The 19,344-nt window shown below is 39.8% G+C and overlaps 1 protein-coding gene across 5 annotated transcripts in view; it reads right to left on the bottom strand.

Moving 5' to 3' along the window:
* The window catches only part of LOC126281254 (very-long-chain (3R)-3-hydroxyacyl-CoA dehydratase), a 165,805-nt gene that overhangs the window by 1,984 nt on the left and 144,477 nt on the right, over positions 1-19,344 (bottom strand). For all 5 annotated transcript variants that reach the window (XM_049980047.1, XM_049980048.1, XM_049980050.1 and 2 more), the window contains exons 7-10: positions 16,329-16,456; positions 14,565-14,677; positions 14,306-14,428; positions 9,976-10,094 (exon numbers count right to left, since the gene is read on the bottom strand). In XM_049980047.1, the coding sequence (XP_049836004.1) occupies positions 9,976-10,094; positions 14,306-14,428; positions 14,565-14,677; positions 16,329-16,456 (483 nt within the window). The remainder of the gene's footprint in view (positions 1-9,975; positions 10,095-14,305; positions 14,429-14,564; positions 14,678-16,328; positions 16,457-19,344) is intronic.

Here is a 19,344-nt window from a genome sequence, read left to right as displayed (position 1 = left end):
ACTATTTCTTTTCTGAACCATTTCGCTGCTCCTAGTGTTAACATATCATTTGCACTAATGAATTTAATCACTTTCTCTGAAGCATTCTATGTTTCATTTTAAAATTCTTAGCCCACTTCCCACTTGCAAAGAATGAAAAGTTTTCAGATAAATACGAAATGGCAATAGTAATCACACATTGTTGCAGTCAGGAACCCTTAAATTTTTGGGTGTCAGTTTGAGATAGCTTGTTGAATTTAGTACCATCTTGTTTTCTTTTCTGCATAAATGGGAGTAAACGTATTGTTGGATACTTTTCAGTGAGTAATTGGGATGGGCTTTGGCAAAGGTAACTGCTTTTACTTTTGTTAATCTCCTCGTAAATAAACAACATAAAGTGTAAGAACAATAGTTATTCTCATTTCATTATCAAATTCCTCCAATCTTTCATCATCGCTTTTCCTGGCTGATAAATTTGCATTGTCGCACATTTTAAAAGCCGCAAATGCAAGAGGGAAGAAAGGAGGAGGAAGAAGAAGGAGGGTAAAAAAAAACAACCCTAAATCAATCAATGATCTTGAGCTCATTGGAGTAGTTAAACGTAGCTCAAATTCCCAAGGGTAATTTTAGAATAATTATAGTTTTAATAATATAGAGTAAGATTGAAAGAAAACAAGAGATTAGAAATAAAAGAAAAGTCAAGCAAAATGAGGGTCACATGGACGAAAATATAAGATGACCGAAAGAGAAGAAATAGCATTTGAATCAAGTAAATCAATAAAAATAATGATGGACGTAATTTTGCTAAACATCTAAAAGGATTGGAACCTATCACCTCCAGCATAACAATCTTTTACACTAACCACTAGACTACAGTAAATGAGGGCCAAGCAGCATGACTGATTGCATGATCAGATACCTGGGACCATAATAGACCAGGGTGGTCGCAAAAAGTCAATTCCATCATTGGGTATCCTTGTGTGACATGGCCAAGGGAAACACACATCTGGGATATGTCAACAAATACAGGATACTTTCGTAGACTTTCTGCACATTTAGTAACCTATATAGAAATGTGCACAAAATCTCCAACCATTACCCCTGACAGCAAGTAAGCCCATATATGGTAGTAGAAATAAAGAAATCTTACAAAACACCCCCCCCCCCCCCCCATAAAGACAGTCATTTCCTTGAGACCAACGAGAACTCTGCATTACGAACATCCTGGGCTCATTACAGTTACAGCAAAACCATTTGTTTAATTCATACAAATAGTATGTATAATAGTCCATATTCAAAGAAAACGGGTTCTTGACAGAGTATTTAAACGAACAAGATCAAGACTTGCAAGGTTTTCTGTGTCCTTCAACTATAAAGTGGCAAGAAAAACTGTACCAATTTGTTAAGGCTTTTGTGGATACTTGTTGACAAATTGTCTGGTGGCTTCTGTCTTGAATTATTTGTCCAACATATGTTTGATGATTTTTTTCTGGTGTTTCCCCAGCATGAACGACTGGGATTGTCAAAGCTTCACCCTCTATTGCTGGTGGGTGAACTAACTTGAGTTGAGCTTGCAACCATATTATATTTACCTGTTGCGCCAAATACCAAGGGTTTTTCCATGGTCACTACCACTGCAGTTCTCTCCTTGCTAGCTGCAACAGTCATTTGCTGCAGCATGGGAATCCATGATCTGTTCACCTCAAAGCTATCTCCCCCCCCCCCCCCCCCCTTTCCTTTCTTTTTGAAGCTATTGTCAAGTTTACGTATTTATATAGCTTCCCTGAACGTGTGGATGTGAGAGTTCTCTTCTACAGTAAGAACTTCTGTGTCAGAAAATTTTACTATGTAGTCGGTCTCTCACAGCAATGGCACTTGTGTTTGGTGATCCTGGTGTTAACTGGCTGTCCACACACTCCAACATAGACTTAAGTGGGTCCTTTACTGCCTTTGCCAATCTTAACTACTCTTTGATCTTCTTGTTGGTTTATAAATAGTCTTTATATTGTATCTGGACAATATATGGCTGATTCTGCCTGTCACTCTGGGAATGTATGGCAGAAAAACTCTATGCAGCATTTCTTTTTCTGATGTTGAACTTCACCGAGTGTTTGGCTTTTTGACACTATGTACCCACTGCTCCTGAGAACACTTTATAGATGTTGCATCTCAAGTCAGAGGTGCTGTGGCTCTCATATTTTGTTTGTGTTATAAGCAAATTGATCATGCCACATGCATAAAGGAGTCGGGACATTTCACTGAGAAGCTGAAGAAGCTAAAGAAGCTAAAACTTGAAACAAATGACATCCTGGTTAGCTTTGTTGTTGTTGTTGTAATATATCAGTTCCATTTTCCAGCAAGACATCACCAAGCTCTTTCATGAGTGTCTCACCGCAAGCTATTTTATGTGGAATGGAAATATCTACGATCAACTGGAAAGCTCAGTGGTGGCCAACTTGTTCATGGAACATTTCGAAACACAGGTGTAATACAGCTGCAGCAATAATACCTTCGTTTTGTGGAGCCATGGTGAGGAACAGCTTGATGACTTCCTAAGACACCGGAACAATTTCCATGCCTACATCAAATTTACCATTCAGGTAGAAAAGGACCAATGGCTACACTTCTAGATATGCTGGTCACGAGGGCTGGTGAAAACCTGGGACACGACATGGACTGATACTTGCAGAAATTGTCAAACCACCAGTTGACAGAAAAAGAGGCATGATTAATACTATCTTAATGCAAGCAACACATATATGTGAGCTGCAGCACCTCAGACACAAGATGTAACACTTAGAAAGTGTTCTGGGAACAATGGGCACTCTCCCAGTAACATAAGAAGTGTCACAGACTCAAACACTCAGCGGAGTGACACATCAGAAAAAGAAATGGTGGTTACAGTCTTTCTACCTTACATTCCCAGAGTGACAGACAGAATCTGCTGTGTATTATGCAAATATGACGTAAGGACTATTTATAAACCTAAACAGCAGAGCACCAAATGTCTCAGACTGGTAAAGGAAAAAACGGGAATATCATGTACATGTAGAAAAGTCTATGTTGGAATGACTGGATGATCAATCAACACCAGGATCACCCAACATAAGTGCCACTGCTGGTTGGGGCAGGTGGAGAAATCAGCCATGACAGAGCACATGCTGTGAGACAGAGCACATAGTAAAATTCCCTGACACACAAGTTCTTGCTGTAGAAAAGAGCTATGACACCCAACTGTTCGTGGAAGCTACATGAATGCACAAACATGACAACAGCTTCAACAAGAAAGAAGAAAGCCTCAAAATGAAAGAAGAAAGCCTCAAAATGAACAGATTCTGGATTCCCACCCTGCAGCGATTGACTGTTGCAGCTAGCAAGGATAGAACTGCAGTGGGTATGACCACGGAAAATCCTCTTGTATGTTGGCACACACCTCAAGCAAGCAGGTGAAACATCAGCAAAATCATCAAACTTCAGCCAAAGAACCCGAGACATACGCCAACAGGCAATTTGCCAACAAGGAAGTGTAATTGACAGTCAATTGAAGAAACAGAATTTAGTGATTAAACAATAATCACAGTGGTGTGCACAAACAATTATGATCTCACTGCTCCCTTGCATATTCAATTTCTTGCATGAAGTCTCTTGAAGCAGTTGCATATATATGAAAAACTATTGTTTGTGTGCATGTTTCTCTTCTGCCATACCTAGTGAACCCTATTTTTCCTGATAAGCAAAAAATAGCCATAACTTAACACTGAAATTAAATCAAGCAATGGAAAGTTCAGTACAGAATAACACCAAAATGAAAAGGAGGGACTGCTGAAGAGTGTTGAGTCACAGTCAGTCACAACGAGAAAGACCGCTAAACATCTAAGCTTTCTGAAGGAGAATGTTTTGTCTGAAACATCAATACCCCCCCCCCCCCCCCCCCCCAATAGTGGCTTTCTCCAACTCAGTGGTGAATAGCAATCATTTCTTAGAAATAGAAACAGTCATAAAAGGCAGGAGCTGGTTGCATCACACGAGAGTTTCCTCTTGCTCCAGCCACTGTAGTATGTACACAATCTTCATATGTATTTGAATTTGGGAGAGAACAACTCTGCACAAATTGTGGCCCACTATATTGAAGAAAGCAAGTAGTGGCTGTTCATCAGGCTGACATGTTGTGGAGCCATTGCTGGCCTGCACTGAGCGGCTGTGGAGTGTTTGTCATTGCTAAGAAATGTCATATTTTTGTCAAATTACCCATAACTGCACTTTTAGTATAGTTGGTAAATCACGTGGGTGCTTTCACACGTGGCTCTGCCTTTGATCGTGTACACCTTCCGGGTTACAGGACTGGAGTAGTTGGTGGTGGGTGGTGGGAGGGTGGGAGGGTGCATAGGACAGGTTTTACACCGGGGGCGGTTACAAGGGTAGGAGCTAGATGGTAGGGAAGGTGGTTTGGGGATTTCATAGGGATGAACCAAGAGGTTACAAAGGTCAGGTGGACGGCGGAAAGACACTCTTGGTGGAGTGGGGAGGATTTCATGAAGGATGGATCTCATTTCAGGGCAGGATTTTAGGAAGTCGTATCCCTGCTGAAGAGCCACATTCAGAGTCTGATCCAGTCCCGGGAAGTATCCTGTCACAAGTGGGGCACTTTTGGGGGTCTTCTGTGAGAGGTTCTGGGTTTGAGGGGATGAGGAAGTGGCTCTGGTTATTTGCTTCTGTACCAGGTCGGGAAAGTAGTTGCGGGATGTGAAAGCCGTTTTCAGGTTGTTGGTGTAATGGTTCAAGGATTCAGGACTGGAGCAGTTTCGTTTGCCACAAAGGCCTAGGCTGTAGGGAAGGGACCATTTGATATGGAATGGGTGGCAGCTGTCATAAATGGAGGTACTGTTGCAAGTGTGAAGCTGGTCATTGGACAGATGGAGGTCAACGTCAAGGAAAGTGGCATGGGATTTGGAGTAGGACCAGGTGAATCTGATGGAACCAAAGGAGTTGAGGTTGGAGAGGAAATTCTGGAGTTGTTCTTCACTGAGAGTCCAGATCATGAAGATGTCATCAATAAATCTGACCAAACTTTAGGTTGGCAGGCTTGGGTAACCAAGAAGGCTTCCTCTAAGCGACCCATAAATAGGTTGGCATACGAGGGGGCCATCCTGGTACCCATGGCTGTTCCCTTTAATTGTTGGTATGTCTGGCCTTCAAAAGTGAAGAAGTTGTGGGTCAGGATGAAGCTGGCTAAGGTGATGAGGAAAGAGGTTTTAGGTAGGGTGGCAGGTGATCGGCGTGAAAGGAAGTGCTCCATTGCAGCGAGGCCCTGGACGTGCGGGATATTTGTGTATAGGGAAGTGGCATCAATGGTTACAAGGATGGTTTCCGGGGGTAACAGACTGGATACGGATTCCAGGCGTTCCAGAAAGTGGTTGGTGTCTTTGATGAAGGAGGGGAGACTGCATGTAATGGGTTGAAGGTGTTGATCTACGTAGGCAGAGATACGTAGGCAGAGATACGTTCTGTGGGGGCTTGGTAACCAGCTACAATGGGGCGGCCAGCATGTTTGGGTTTGTGAATTTTAGGAAGTAGGTAGAAGGAAAGAGTGCGAGGTGTCGGTGGGGTCAGGAATTTGATGGAGTCAGGTGAAAGGTTTTGTAGGGGTCTAAGGTTGTGAGGATTCCTTGAAGCTCCGCCTGGACATCAGGAATGGGATTACCTTGGCAAACTTTATATGTGCAGAGTTGTCTGAAAGTTGACGCAGTCCCTCAGCCACATACTCCCGACAATCAAGTACCACGGTCGTGGAACCCTTGTCAGCCGGGAGAATGATGGAGGATCGGTCAGCTTTTAGATCACGGAAAGCCTGGGCTTCGGCTGTGGTGATGTTGGGAGTAGGATTAAGGTTTTTCAAGAAAGATTGAGAGGCAAGGCTGGAAGTGAGAAATTCCTGGAAGGTTTGGAGAGGGTGATTTTGAGGAAGAGGAGGCAGGTCCCGCTGTGATGAAGGACGGAACTTTCCGCTCCCAGGATTGGAATGACTCCTAACCCTCTCCCTTAAAACCCACATCCTTTCGTCTTTCCCTCTCCTTCCCTCTTTCCTGAAGAAGCAACCGTAGGTTGCGAAAGCTAGAAATTTTGTGTTATTTTATTGTGCCTGTCTACCGGTGCTTTCCCGCTTGGTAAGTCTTGGAATCTTTGTTTTTAATATATTTTTCCCATGTGGAAGTTTCTTTCTATATATAAATATATGGGGGAAGGGGGGGGGGGGTGGTTCGAGAAATAGTCTTCATCCACAGCGCCATCTGGCAGTTGCGGCAGTCATTACTGTGACAAAAAAAAAGTTGACCATGAAGACTTGTGACGTCTAAATAAAACATCACTAAGTGTTGAAGTGGCACATTTCAAAAGCTACCCTGTACATAGAGGTGGTGTTGAGAGGCAGACTGGCACATTTGGGGGGGGACTTAACTATTATTAGCCATTGGACTAAGTTCTCTCTCACTCACCACCACCACCACCACCACCGTTGTTTCTAGGTACTAAGGTCTGACCATTGGTCTACCTCAGACAAAGAACTTAGTCTGATAGCTAATATTGTTATATCCATGCGCAAAGCCATGTCTGAATTACATTGTTAATAACAGCTGCAGCCGAAGCGAGCAATTGGGTTAGTACAGTGGCAGACATACTGCGACAGTGCAGACACTTGGGCAGCGAGCACACACCAAATAACGCACCAAAATTATATTTGTATCTTTTGAGTGCTAACATTGTTAAAACGTCCCGAACTAATGAAGTTTCTTCGTCCTCTGGTAGTGGTAGTACGTCAGTTTTGTGTATCATTACAAAAGTGTTCCAAGGGAACGAATGAGACCTTAGGGAGTTAATCGAGAATGTGGATGCAGCCTTCGAACTGTTTAAGCGAGAGGAACATGAAATGTTACTGAAATTTGTAAAAGACTGCAAGTCCATGAAAGAAGTAAAGTGTGTTGCAGAGGAGTATATGCACTATGGACTACTATGCGTGCAAAATATTTCAGGCAACACAAGGACAAGGTGAGCCGATCTTGTGGGCAAGCAGAATTGATAAAATCCTACGAGATTTCAGGGAAGCCATAAGTCGGATGAATGTGAAGGTGTCAGAGACGGTAGATTCATTGACGAGAGCTTGTTTCATTCAGGGTCTAAGTAATTATAGAATTCAAACAAGAGTGGAGTTGCAGAGATGAAATCGATTTGGCAGCAGCATGCACTTAGCACTGCAAGAGCAAAGTGCTGCGATATTATCAATGAAAGAGCAGGGGGCTGGCCCCAAGGGTAAAGTGCTCGAAAGAATAAGACAGAGCGCAGAGTACAGGTAATGACTGGTAAAGAGTTCACTAACTTTTGTTACAGATGTGACAAACAGGGTCACACCAAAGCAGAGAGAAACCCATTGAGGTTTACAGGAATGGAGATGTCCGCAATGCAACCTACCGGGCAATTGTGGCATCCCATGCATAAGAGTAAAAGACGTAGCATGCTTCAGGCGTAAGTGCCAGAGTCATTATGCTAAGGATTGTTACTATGGGACCTGACACGCCTGGAGAAAAGGCAGAGTGCCAGTTTTAGGAGCATGACATGCACTCTAGCAGAAAATTGCTCAGCTCCTCACAGTGATAGAAACATAACAAATCTGTGTCAGAATATGCACCAAATGACTTTAAAGTGACACAGTTTCCAACTTCTTCAGGGTTTTACTATGAATGATAACGAACTACAAGTAGAGATATACACCATTCCTTGGATATTTGTTACCTGGATTCCATAATGAAGATTTCAAAAGGCAGAAAGATAAGGTAAATCAGTGGTACAAAGTTGCAGAGACATACTAGTAGTTTCCTTTGTAACAATAACATTACAGTAGTCAGCAGTATTTGCCCCCAATCGAGGAAGAATTCAAGCAGATGATCAACACCATTATGAAGGCACAAAAGGGCATATTACAGCCTCACATTATCAACTCTGACCAAATTGTAAAATATTTAAATTTAATCCATGGTGAGCTAAAAGATGTAAAGTTTCTTGTTCCTTTAGCTGAATCCTCAGGTTAAGAATAATTTACTGATGTTTTCATTTCTGGTAGTGTATTAGTATATGTATCAACATCCCACTGATAGATAACAACAATTTTAACTTGTATAGAGTACTTCCAATAAAGAGATCCTGGAAATGAAAGGGTAGTATGTATTCATATAGCCAGAAAAAGAATTGCTGCTGATAGGCGAGTCCAAAAGGCGTAGGTAAAAAACCTTTTATAACAAACAGATAGTGATCCACAATAACATAACAAAAAAGGATACCACACCAGAAATAAATTTAGAATTTAATTGTGTTGTCAATCAAGAAAAGAAAAAACAGGCCAGTGTTAAAGTTAGATTTACCTTTACAACATTAGTAACACAATTGGACAATTTAAAAGTCACAGGCAGGCAAACAACTGGACGAGGTCTAGCAAATGGCCAACATACAGGAGGATGGTTTGAAATACTCCACATACATTACATGTTATTCAATCACTACATATGTAATAGTGACATGTTGTAAGGGATATTTTGGGGACAGTGTTGTGGAAAGATTTGCGTAAGGAACACTATTGTGAACCAGTATTCCGAAATCAGTTTGGCTCGGAGACAGCTTACTGAAGATTTAGTGATTTCTGAAAGGTATGCAAAGAACCAAGATGAGTCAGTATCATTCAGAAACAGATGTTAAGATGAAAACAACTGAAATAAATGTATCCAAGCAAAACAAGTGTGAATTATGAAATGTCAACGATTAATTATTAAGGTCTTAATGTCAATATACTGATGTAAAATAATTCAACCAACATATGTAAAAGAAGCAAAAAAATGTAAAATCTGCCATGTATTTTATCAAAGATGAATAAAGATTCATAATTTATAATATTCTAAATAGTAATGCTAATTCTTTTGGCAGGGACGGTGTCTGAATTTCATTATTAGAACAAATAACAATGAAGGCAACAGTAAGGTATTTAGGTGTGGCAAGAGGAACCCACAGACCCAGAAATGGGCTGGCCGACACCAGGCTGATGGGAAGCTGCATTTGATAATGAGCTAAAAGTTAGGACTTAGGACACTGTGTGACCATATTGAGAGGGCATCTCTACCCCTCCACTCATCCCCTGAAGAACCACTACAGCCAATAAGAAGGCAAGTAGCCCTCGACATTAAATCATGGCAATAGCTAAGGGTTGAAGGGGAAACCTGAACAAAACTTGGCAACGAGACATGCTAAGGACAGAGCTAGAGTGAAGTTGAGGCTAGTCTGATGTGAGGTGCAGCTGGCAGAGCCAGAGTTTGTTGTAGAGTTAGCAACAGGAGCTGATGGGCATATACTCAGTAGCTGGTATAAAGGTTGTGTCTCTGTATCAGACTTGGTAGCTCACTGGAAGCATCTCAGCCTGCAGTTAGGATGGATTCATTCATTGTGTTTTTAACACTTCTGGAGAGGGAAATAAATATGCAGATCCTGAGAAAGTAATGATTTTATTGAAGAAAATCTGCTCATGACACCTAACCCTATAACATGATCTTGTACTAGGTGAAATAATTCACCACCCATCTCCACTCCTCCAAACTGAAAGAAAAAAAACTAAATATGACTAACTCTTTTCCTATTTATTTTGGAGGTAATTTTAAAACAAATCTCAAAGAATTAATTTGCGTTGGTTTTCTGACTGATTATATGAAGAGCCATTGGATATATCTGGAAAGAAAAGAGCTACTTGTGACTGACATTATGCAAAAAAAATATTACAAGTATTAGCCTTCAATGGATTTTTTCATAATACAATTCATATGTCATTTTTTTAAACAATAGGCAACTTCATTTAACACTTGCAGTTTTCACCCACTGTACTGAGAACAAATCACACAGAAAAGTACTACACATTAAAATAATTATGAAACAAGTATTTAACTATATGTGTTTATATTTATAACATACCTGGGAAAAACAGGACCAGTAAATAAACACGTATCATAGTAGGGAAATGGAATGCGAAATTTAATGAATTTGGAAGAGAAACTGTAAACTTCTGAGTTTCTTCGAAGTATGGAATGTTCCTGGAAAATACAAAGCTTTTGTCAGTGTCAACAGGCTTTGGTTTAAAATGACAAGTCAATGTGACAATAATATATATTGAAGTACTGCAAACCAACATATGAATATTTGTTATTATAATCTTGATTTTATAGATATATTTACCTATTTTTCAGCTAATTCAACCTTTATAAGGTGTTTCCATTTTAGAGCCTTTAGCCTTTCCTAACATCCTCAACTCCAGTTATACTGCTCTTGTGCCTTCACTTCTATGCAAATCTTTCTTAGTAAGACTTGTTAACAATCAAAGTTGCACTACCATATATTGGTACGAGAGGAACATTGTTAGAAAAACAACTTTTTTGTTAAGTTTGTTGGCTTATTACATTTTAAAATAGTTGCATTTCTTCTATGAGCACTTCAACCTAGCTTGATTCCAGATAAATATATACTCATTAACATATTTTTGGACAGCTGTTGGTCAATGTTACGTCAATGTTATTTGTCATGAAGTTACATACTTGTGCATAATATTTGTTTTGGGCAGATGTATCTTAAGGCCCACTCTTTTTGAAACTATCTGATAAATCCTTTATAGAGGATTACAGTTCTGTCATATTGCTGGATAGGACTACTATATTAAATCTCATGTTGGTGAGTCTTTTCCCACTTATTCTAATACTTTTTTCTTTCCAAGTAATTTTGAACATAGGATGGTTATAAATAGTTTTTGGGGATATAGTATCACCCTGTTTTACTCATCTTTCAATGGAAAATTACCTTTTGTGTTTTCTTAGGCTGGCAGAAGTCATCAAGGTGTCACAGATATTATATACGAGGTGCCATGAACCATTAGGGCCTATAGCCCACCAACCATGATTTTGTGATTGTAGCATGTATGCATTCTCCTGACATCTGTTGAACCTATGGTGAGCCAGATTAATCTGTGCTAGAGATAAACATTGTATAAAAGAATGTTCGTAAAAAGCTGCCTCACTAGTTTCTGATATTTGCCTCCATATGGATCCAGTGGCGGTGTGCTTTTGGTCCTTGTGCCTAACAAGTTTGTGTGCTTTGTTTCCAGACCTTGTTCGCTCAGTGCTTGTGTAACAGCAGTGTGGCTGACACACTCTTCAAAGTCTATAAAGCTATGCATAGATGCATTTCATATTCATTGGTTCACCTAATTATTTCATACAGGATGTGTTTATGGCCAATTCTGCCATAAACAATGGAATCCAACTTCTTCTACAACAACAGTGATGATATTTGGCAAGAATTTAGTCAAAATGATATATATAACAGGGAGTAAACTAAAGGGACAATAATTCTTCAAATTGAGAATACTTCGTTTTTTGTGTAGAAGGATTTCGCTTTGTTCCAGGAGGCAGGGATGATGCCCATTTGTATATAAGCAATAAAGATCCTAGTCAGATATTTTTCTGTTTCCTCACCAATAAGCTTAAGTACGCCCTAAGGAGAAAAAAAGTAATTATTCAAATCTGTAGATGTGATGTACATGTACGGTCAAACAGGAGTGATTACTATTTCAGAAAATTGGATGAATCACAAACTGAGCAAGTCAGTAATGTATTTATTCACCTCTGGCACTTATGCAAGCAGTTATTCACCTTTTTTTCCATTGACATTGATTGATAGAGTTGTTGGATACGTGCCAAATTCTGTCCAACTAGCACATTAGATCTTCAAAATCCTGAGCTGGTTGGAGGGCCCTGCCCATAATGCTCCAAACGTTCTCAAATGGGGAAAGAGCAAGCGACCTTGCGGGCAAAAGTAGAGTTTGGCAAGCACGAATACAAGCAGTAGAAACTCTTGCAATGTGTGTGTGTGTGGGGGGGGGGGGGGGGGGGGGGTGACCATTATCTTTCTGAAACGTAGGCCTAGGATGGCCTGAGATGAAAAAGACATAGAATACTGTCACCATACTGCTTTGCTGTTTTTGGTCTGGAATCCTATTGACTGGAGTAAAATTTTCTTCACTGATGAGTCCCATTTCAAATCGAGCCTCGATACCGAGTGGAAACATGTCTGGAGATATTCTGGGCAGTGGTAGGATCTCTACCTGATTGTCGCCTGCCTTACAGTTTTACTGCTTGAGAACAAAGAGTGATTATCTGGGTTATCTTTTCTTTCAATAGTAGGACCGCTTTGGTGGTCATCCACGATACTCTTACAGCACAGCGGCACGTTGCCAATGTTCTATATGCCCTGTTTTGTTGCACTTCATGACAGGCCATCCAGGGCTTACCTTTCAGCAAGGTAGTGCCTGCCCACAAGTGGCAAGAGTTTCTACTGGTTGTCAAACTCTACCTAGGCCACAAAGGTCGCCAAATCTCTCTGCAATTGAGAATGTTTCAAGCATTGTGGCCAGGGTCCTCCAACCAGGTCAGGATTTTGGTGATGTATTGCACCAACTGGACAGAATTTGGGACAATATCTTTCAGGAGGGCACCAACAACTATCGATTAATGCCAAGCCAATTATCTGCTTGCTTAAATTTCATTTACAGCTTACCTTATTTCTTTTGGGACTCGTGCAAATGAAAATGACGAAGGTGGTCTTAGTGGTTCATGCATTTTTTGACAGTTTGCTGTAGAAATTCCTTATATGGCCCTAGAATTTCTTCCTTATCTGCATGTTTTATCACTTTTGATGGCTATTTCTTTTTTAGCAGTCATTAAGATTTTAACTTTCATACAGCTCCTTTTATTCTCCAAGTGCTAATTTTATTGAATCTTTTTACATCTGCTTTTTATTTTCTTCCTTATTCACTTGCATAGTTCTGAGTATTCTATCTCATCTCTTTGGTAAAAAGACCTTGGCTGTTTAATAGTGAAGTGCAACAGAATTAACTGCTTTGCAAAGTTGAGTAAAATTTTGAAGTCTTACTTTGGTAACTCAAGAGGTGAAGCAAAGCAGATCAGTGTGCAGCAGCCAGGCTGCATGCCAACAAACAGACAACCACTGATGTTGTATGTAATATGGACACAAAACAGAGTTAATTGCTACACAGCAGAACAACATAGAGACCAGGATGCCACGATTATGATGCCCATGCAGAATGGAGTAAGAAACCATTAGTTGGACATAAGAATAACTACTCGGCACACTGACTCCACAAAATATGTCCACCACCGCTACTAAAAGGCGATGTTAAGACATCTTTCAACAGCGACCAGATGAGCTGATCAGACAAGAAAAGCAGATCAAGTAATGTCATTGTTTCCTCACATTAGCACAGCACACTGGCCAGATCTGTATAAATATTACTCCTACCCTGGTGGCAGATCTAGATAGTTGCAGTTGTCCAGTGTGGAGGTTAGACTTGTCTCAGGCTATTGCCTGCTTTTCTAGCAGTACCTATAGTCTTTGATGGAATAGCAAGTCCCATGTGGGTGGCAGCTGCCACTGCCGCCACTGGCAGCTGCCACTGCCGCCACTGCCCGCCCCCCCCCCCCCCCCCCCCCCTCCGGTTCCTTACTTTGGAGAAGCCTGAAGGCCTTAAAGGTGATATAACCCTGACAAGGGTTGTGATTGGGCTCAAACAAGTTAAATCCTCATCCTTTAATTGTTTGGAAGAAACTTCCATGTAGAGATTTCATGTTGGACACACTGGTTTGATGTTACAAAAGGGTACTGGATACATCTTTGTACAAAATAATCAAAAGGTGTTTGTAGAATTACTCAAGAAAAGTAGAAGTTGCACTGTTGAATTTCCTTACAGCAAGAAGCAATCAATGAGTGGTTGAAGCCTTTCATCACTGTATCCAATGCGATGGTGAACAAATTGGGAGGTTAAAAAGAATCACATTAGATCTTCTTTAATTAATACATGTCTAACCCAAATGGAACACTACAATGGTTCAGATTGCACTTGCCGTACTTGCCCCCCTTATAACTTGCTGAGTTGGTTTTCGGATTGGTGAAAGGCAAGGGCATACAATCACAACCAACAGGACTGTTCCAAGAAACTCGTGATGTGTGTTCAGCTAAGGTTACAGACAAACAAAGTGGAAGGCACAATGCATGAAATGGACCATGACCTATGGATTTTAACACATAAAGAAGATGATGAGACTCTGACACCATCACAGACTGAACACCCATAATAATTACCTCTAAAGCATCTTATCATGCCAAGAATGCATTAACAAAATATTCTTCAAAGTATAGCTTGGCAGCAACAATTGCAGATAAATGATTTGTAACTTACCTTAACATAATTATTCCTTCACAAAGGAATCCTAGTGGATACAGCGGGATCCACATTGTGTACCGCAGCCATGTTAAAACTGGTAAGTTTTTTTTGTACACTTGAGAAATGTAATATGGATATCTAGAAGGAAAAGTCATAATTCGAAGTAAGTACACCGACATGATTTAGAAATATGAAGTATAGAGAAAGTGAATATGTAGGTTTGCAAATAAGAGGCAAATCTCTCTAATTTTAAATAAATCAATAAAAAATTTACCTTACAACTTCTATGGCACTCCAGATAAAGAATAAGTAAAAAATAACTGGTTTCTCTTGCATTCGTTCTTCAGCATCAATCAAGGCAAACAACACAAATCCTCTTCCTGAAACCTAATAACATTAAACACATGTACCATCATTAGTACAGGAAGGCAGAAACAATTGACACTGAAAATGGGGGACCTTCATAGTATGTAGTGTATGAAGCTTAGCTACAGGTGGTCAAAATGGTTGAACAAACCACCATTGGAGCCGTGCTGCAGCCAGTAAACTAAAGACAAAATTATAACAAGAAAAAGAGTCACTCTTTAATTAACACTGTTACCAACTCTTCTACAATGTACAATTAGGATACATACAGAATTATCTATTTTCACAGTTTATATCGCTATGATGATCTCTAATTTTAAAATGGTGAATAAATATTGAGGTAAGGAGTTGCAGCACTAAAAGTTACAAATGGACATTCTGTCATTTTTGTCCAGTACTTCTGCTCTGTGTGAATGTTTGAGAGTTAGTACACAACGATGAACCACAACACAAAATTAGACACACATACAATGCTTATGAGTTGCAAAATATAAATCATGTATTCTAGGTGTTAAGTTACCTTATTATTTGTCATAGGTAAATTTAACCCTTTCAGTCGTACACTGTTTGATTGACTACTATGTCAATGCTATTAGTAGCTCACAGTAAAGAGAGCCTGTGCAATGGCATGTCTCTGTGATGGTGATGAAGATACAAGTTGGGGGAAAGTTAAACACTGTATCAGCACAGCCTATTCTTCACAGAAAGCGCTAGCAGAAATGCCAAACATTCCCCGCTTCTAAAAGATGAAGAGTGTTTTGGACTGGAAGTTAATGAACAATATTTGTGAAGAATTTGGCGATTAACAACTGTGTGCTAGCATCTCTTTTCTCTTAGTTGGTGAATCTTTGTGGTAAAAAAATTCCTAGAAATTAATACTGCATCACAGAACAGGGCAAAAAAAAAAAAAAAAAGGAAATGTGTTGATTTTATTTTTCGTAAGGAGATATACAACACAATTAATTGAAAGAAGAGAGACAAATAGAGTTGGGAACATAACAAGAAAAAGTAAATTGAAACATTCAGGGGAAAGCAACAAGACATTGCTTCTTAATGGGAGAAGCACAAGCTGGAGGGGGAGGGGGAGGGAGAGAAGGGGGGGGGGGGGAAGATGAAGGATCAGAGCAAGAAAACACATGCTTACATGCTAGACTGTTTAATGGAAAGAACCAAGTACCTTTAAAGAAAGGTGTTCCATCTGTGGACCAGAATCTTTTCCTGCTGTTTTGCAGTCGACAATGCTGTGTCCAACTATGCAGTAGATTCAATTGCCGCAACACTTTGTCCACAGCAACTGTGCAATGGACACCTTGGCAGTTCATCGTGACCAGACAGAGCACTGGATAAGCATTACTTCATCTTAGTGTGTGCTAACAACAACCACAGTAGCACTGCCTACATTGCTTTTCTGTTTTTAATGAGTACTGGACAAACAATCTGCCATTCTCTTGAGCACACTCTGTAGCTCCTACTATTTCAGACATGTCAAATGCAGTCAGCTGACCACCACCACACACAAGTTGAAATTACATGAACCAAATGCCTTCTCTCAGTTTTATTTTGATATGGGTGATACCAAGATCCCTATTTGCAAGAACAGATTTTTTATCTAATGTTGCTGATATCTCAATTTTTTTTTTTATAAAGCTTAGAAGTTAGGTGAAATGTATACCTGCAGCATTGGTGCTAATATTCCTCCTTTGGTGTAACCAAATAGTGGATGCATAATTTCCATAAACTGCATAAGCTGACAGAATTTCATTGCACTTCCAACAGCTTGGTAAGTTCCTTCCATGGAATCTGCCACAAAGAACACATAGTTTTATAACAAATTTACAATGTGCTTTTCATTGTGCTGTATTTTATTCATAATGCTGATAGTAGCACAGCAGGGATAAGGGTTTAAAACGAAACTGTGACATTATTCACAACTTTACAGAATAATTAATCTGATATGTATGTGCAGGAGTTATCACCGGTTTTGGGAAAATAGTGAAATATTTCAGGACCTACAGAAAGATGAACAAATTTTGAGAGATTTGATACATGACAAAATTACAAAGTGAAAGAAAATGAATATACTGTAGAAGCCAGATTTTAGTTTGTAATTCACTGTGCTTCCTTTCTAATTCAGTTGTGCTGCTATCCCATTCCACTTCCTCCCCCTCTTGTCCTTACACCTTTCCTCACTGTTTTCATTAACAAAAATCAGTGGTTCTTTTCAAATATTGAGTTACATTCTTTCAAGCAACACATATTTTTATTTCACCTTTGGATACAATCGTCAACCAGATTCAATTTCCTAGATTTCTGGCAAGTGTTAGACACAACCAAATTGCAGACTTTAGCATATGGAATAGTTTCTGAAATACACGAGTAACTAAAAGCATTTTGAGTGGTAAAACTCAGTACATTGTCCTGAAAGGGGACTGTTAATTAGAGATGATGGTAATTTCAGGAACATCCCAAGGAAATGTGATAAGCCTACTTCCATTCACCATATCCATACAGTGTCAGATAAGGTGAGCAGGAATTGGGTTACTTGCTGATGCTGTGGTTATGCATGGAAAAATGTCTTCACTGGGGGGACTGCAGGGGAGCTCAGAATGAGTTGGTTAAATTTCAATTTTACGCAATTAATGTCAGCTTGCTTTAAATACAAATGTATACGAAAGGGTGGAAAAAACACTCCTGTAATATTCACAGTAATAATGCTCGACACAGTCAGCATGATTAAATACCTAAGCACAATGTTTCATGGTGAGATGGAATGGAATGAGCACATAAGATAATTTGTAGAGAAGATGAATGGTTTAGTTATTGGGAGAATTCTATGAAGCCGTAGCATAGCTATGAAGGAGACCCTATATACAGAGCACTTGTGTGGTTAATCCTTGAGTACCATACCAGGTCAAACTAAAGGAAGACCACTGAATGAAAGGGGGGGGGGGGGGGGGGACCAGCAACTACCCACATCTTTTGATAACTGCTTTATTTTGGCAGAAGTAGTTTCAAACCTGAGCTCATCGAAAGATGACAGCTACAATTTCTTCTACAAATTTCACTTTATTTTGGTCCTATAATACAATGGAATATTCACGATTTCCTTGTTTAGAAAAGTGTATACATTACACACAAGGTCTTTACATTTTACTTACTCCAGGAAAGATCTTTTTTTGTGCATTACAGCATAGTAGAGTGCATCCGTGATATGACACCTGCAAAACATGAGTTTGACTAAAGGCAGGATGGTGGATACGTATTTCATATGGTGTCACGTTTGCTAATGATTTGATTAGTTGAACCAAAGAACAACAAAGGAAGACATCAAAGCCAAACTGTAGACAAGAGCAGAATTGACCACCCAGTAGTGGAACACACTACTGAGCACAACATGCTCAAGTTCAATGGCCATTTCGCTACTCGTGCCACATGGATTCTTCCCACTAGCACCAGCTTTTGTAAATTACAAAGATTTGAGTCATGCCTACAACACATCCTTCATCCCTGTAATCTTCATGGCCTGGATCTCCGTTAATCCACACACACTACCCAACAGACTCTTTTCTCTGTCCTGCATCCCCTTTTAATCCACTCCTCTAGGTCATTGTCGTCCTGCACAGCATAAACTCACCAGCTCCAATAGCCCTGTGTCGCATTCCTACCCTGTGAACTTGCTGTCTCTCCTCCCGCATCCCTATCTTGCAACCTTGCTGCCTCCTTCTAAGCCATCAGTGACCCTTCCCCAATCCCACTCTGCCACTTGCAGTCTCTTTTCTCCCTCTACTCCTATCTGACACAACATGTGCCTGCACCACTAAATAATCCATCCAAAAGCTAGCCTTTATCATATTGATATAGCTAGAACTAGTAAACTTACTGTGAGAAAAAGAAGAGTCATATATGCAGATACTTTAATTATGCAGAGCAAGAGAGGTTAAAAGACTCTTTGCCACATTGGCTGTATTATGATCATATTCATTTACTTTCCATGGTCAGCCGATTCCAGCAATGTGCCATTTCCAAGTGCTTACTCGTAACATGTATGTTTGTCATTCACACATGTAACTGCTGTCGTAGTACTCATGTGAGAATGATGACAGTAGTTTGATATTTAATTGGTGGATGTATATGTTATGAATAAGCAACTGAAAATTACACATCGCCTAAATCAGCAGCCGACTGTGTGAAGTAAATGAGTGATTGTAATACAATCATGGAACTGTCTTTATTTAAATTTGTTGCTTTGGCACCTGATACGAAAAAAATTTATGGCAGTACAAGTGATAGGGTCTCACTTGTGTCTGATAGAATTTTGAGTACTGGATGAATGGAAACTAGCCCATTTAACACAAATACCTAAAAGGTTCTAAGAAGAAATATAATAATTATTGGGGTATTAGTGTAACTTCAGCTACTGGAAAGTCCGAGTTCAAGGAAACTGTTAGTTTGAAGACCATAGGTTTTGTCCTATTGTCTAACCTATGAACGGACTTGTCCCGCCAGTTATAAGGGGACCTACAGTTTAACATGGACTATAAAACATGACAACTTTGCATTTTTCACACGCAAATTGTTACAAAATGTAAAATAAGTCTTAAGATGTATGATACACATACCACTGGGAAAAAAAGTGCATCAATGCAAGTGACTAAAACTTACACAGGACAGTACAGGAGGGCAATTAA

The sequence above is a fragment of the Schistocerca gregaria genome, chromosome 7, assembly GCF_023897955.1.
Source record: "Schistocerca gregaria isolate iqSchGreg1 chromosome 7, iqSchGreg1.2, whole genome shotgun sequence".
Lineage (NCBI taxonomy): Eukaryota > Metazoa > Arthropoda > Insecta > Orthoptera > Acrididae > Schistocerca > Schistocerca gregaria.
Note: the sequence above shows the minus strand (reverse complement) of the source record. Positions and strands in the feature narration are given on the sequence as shown.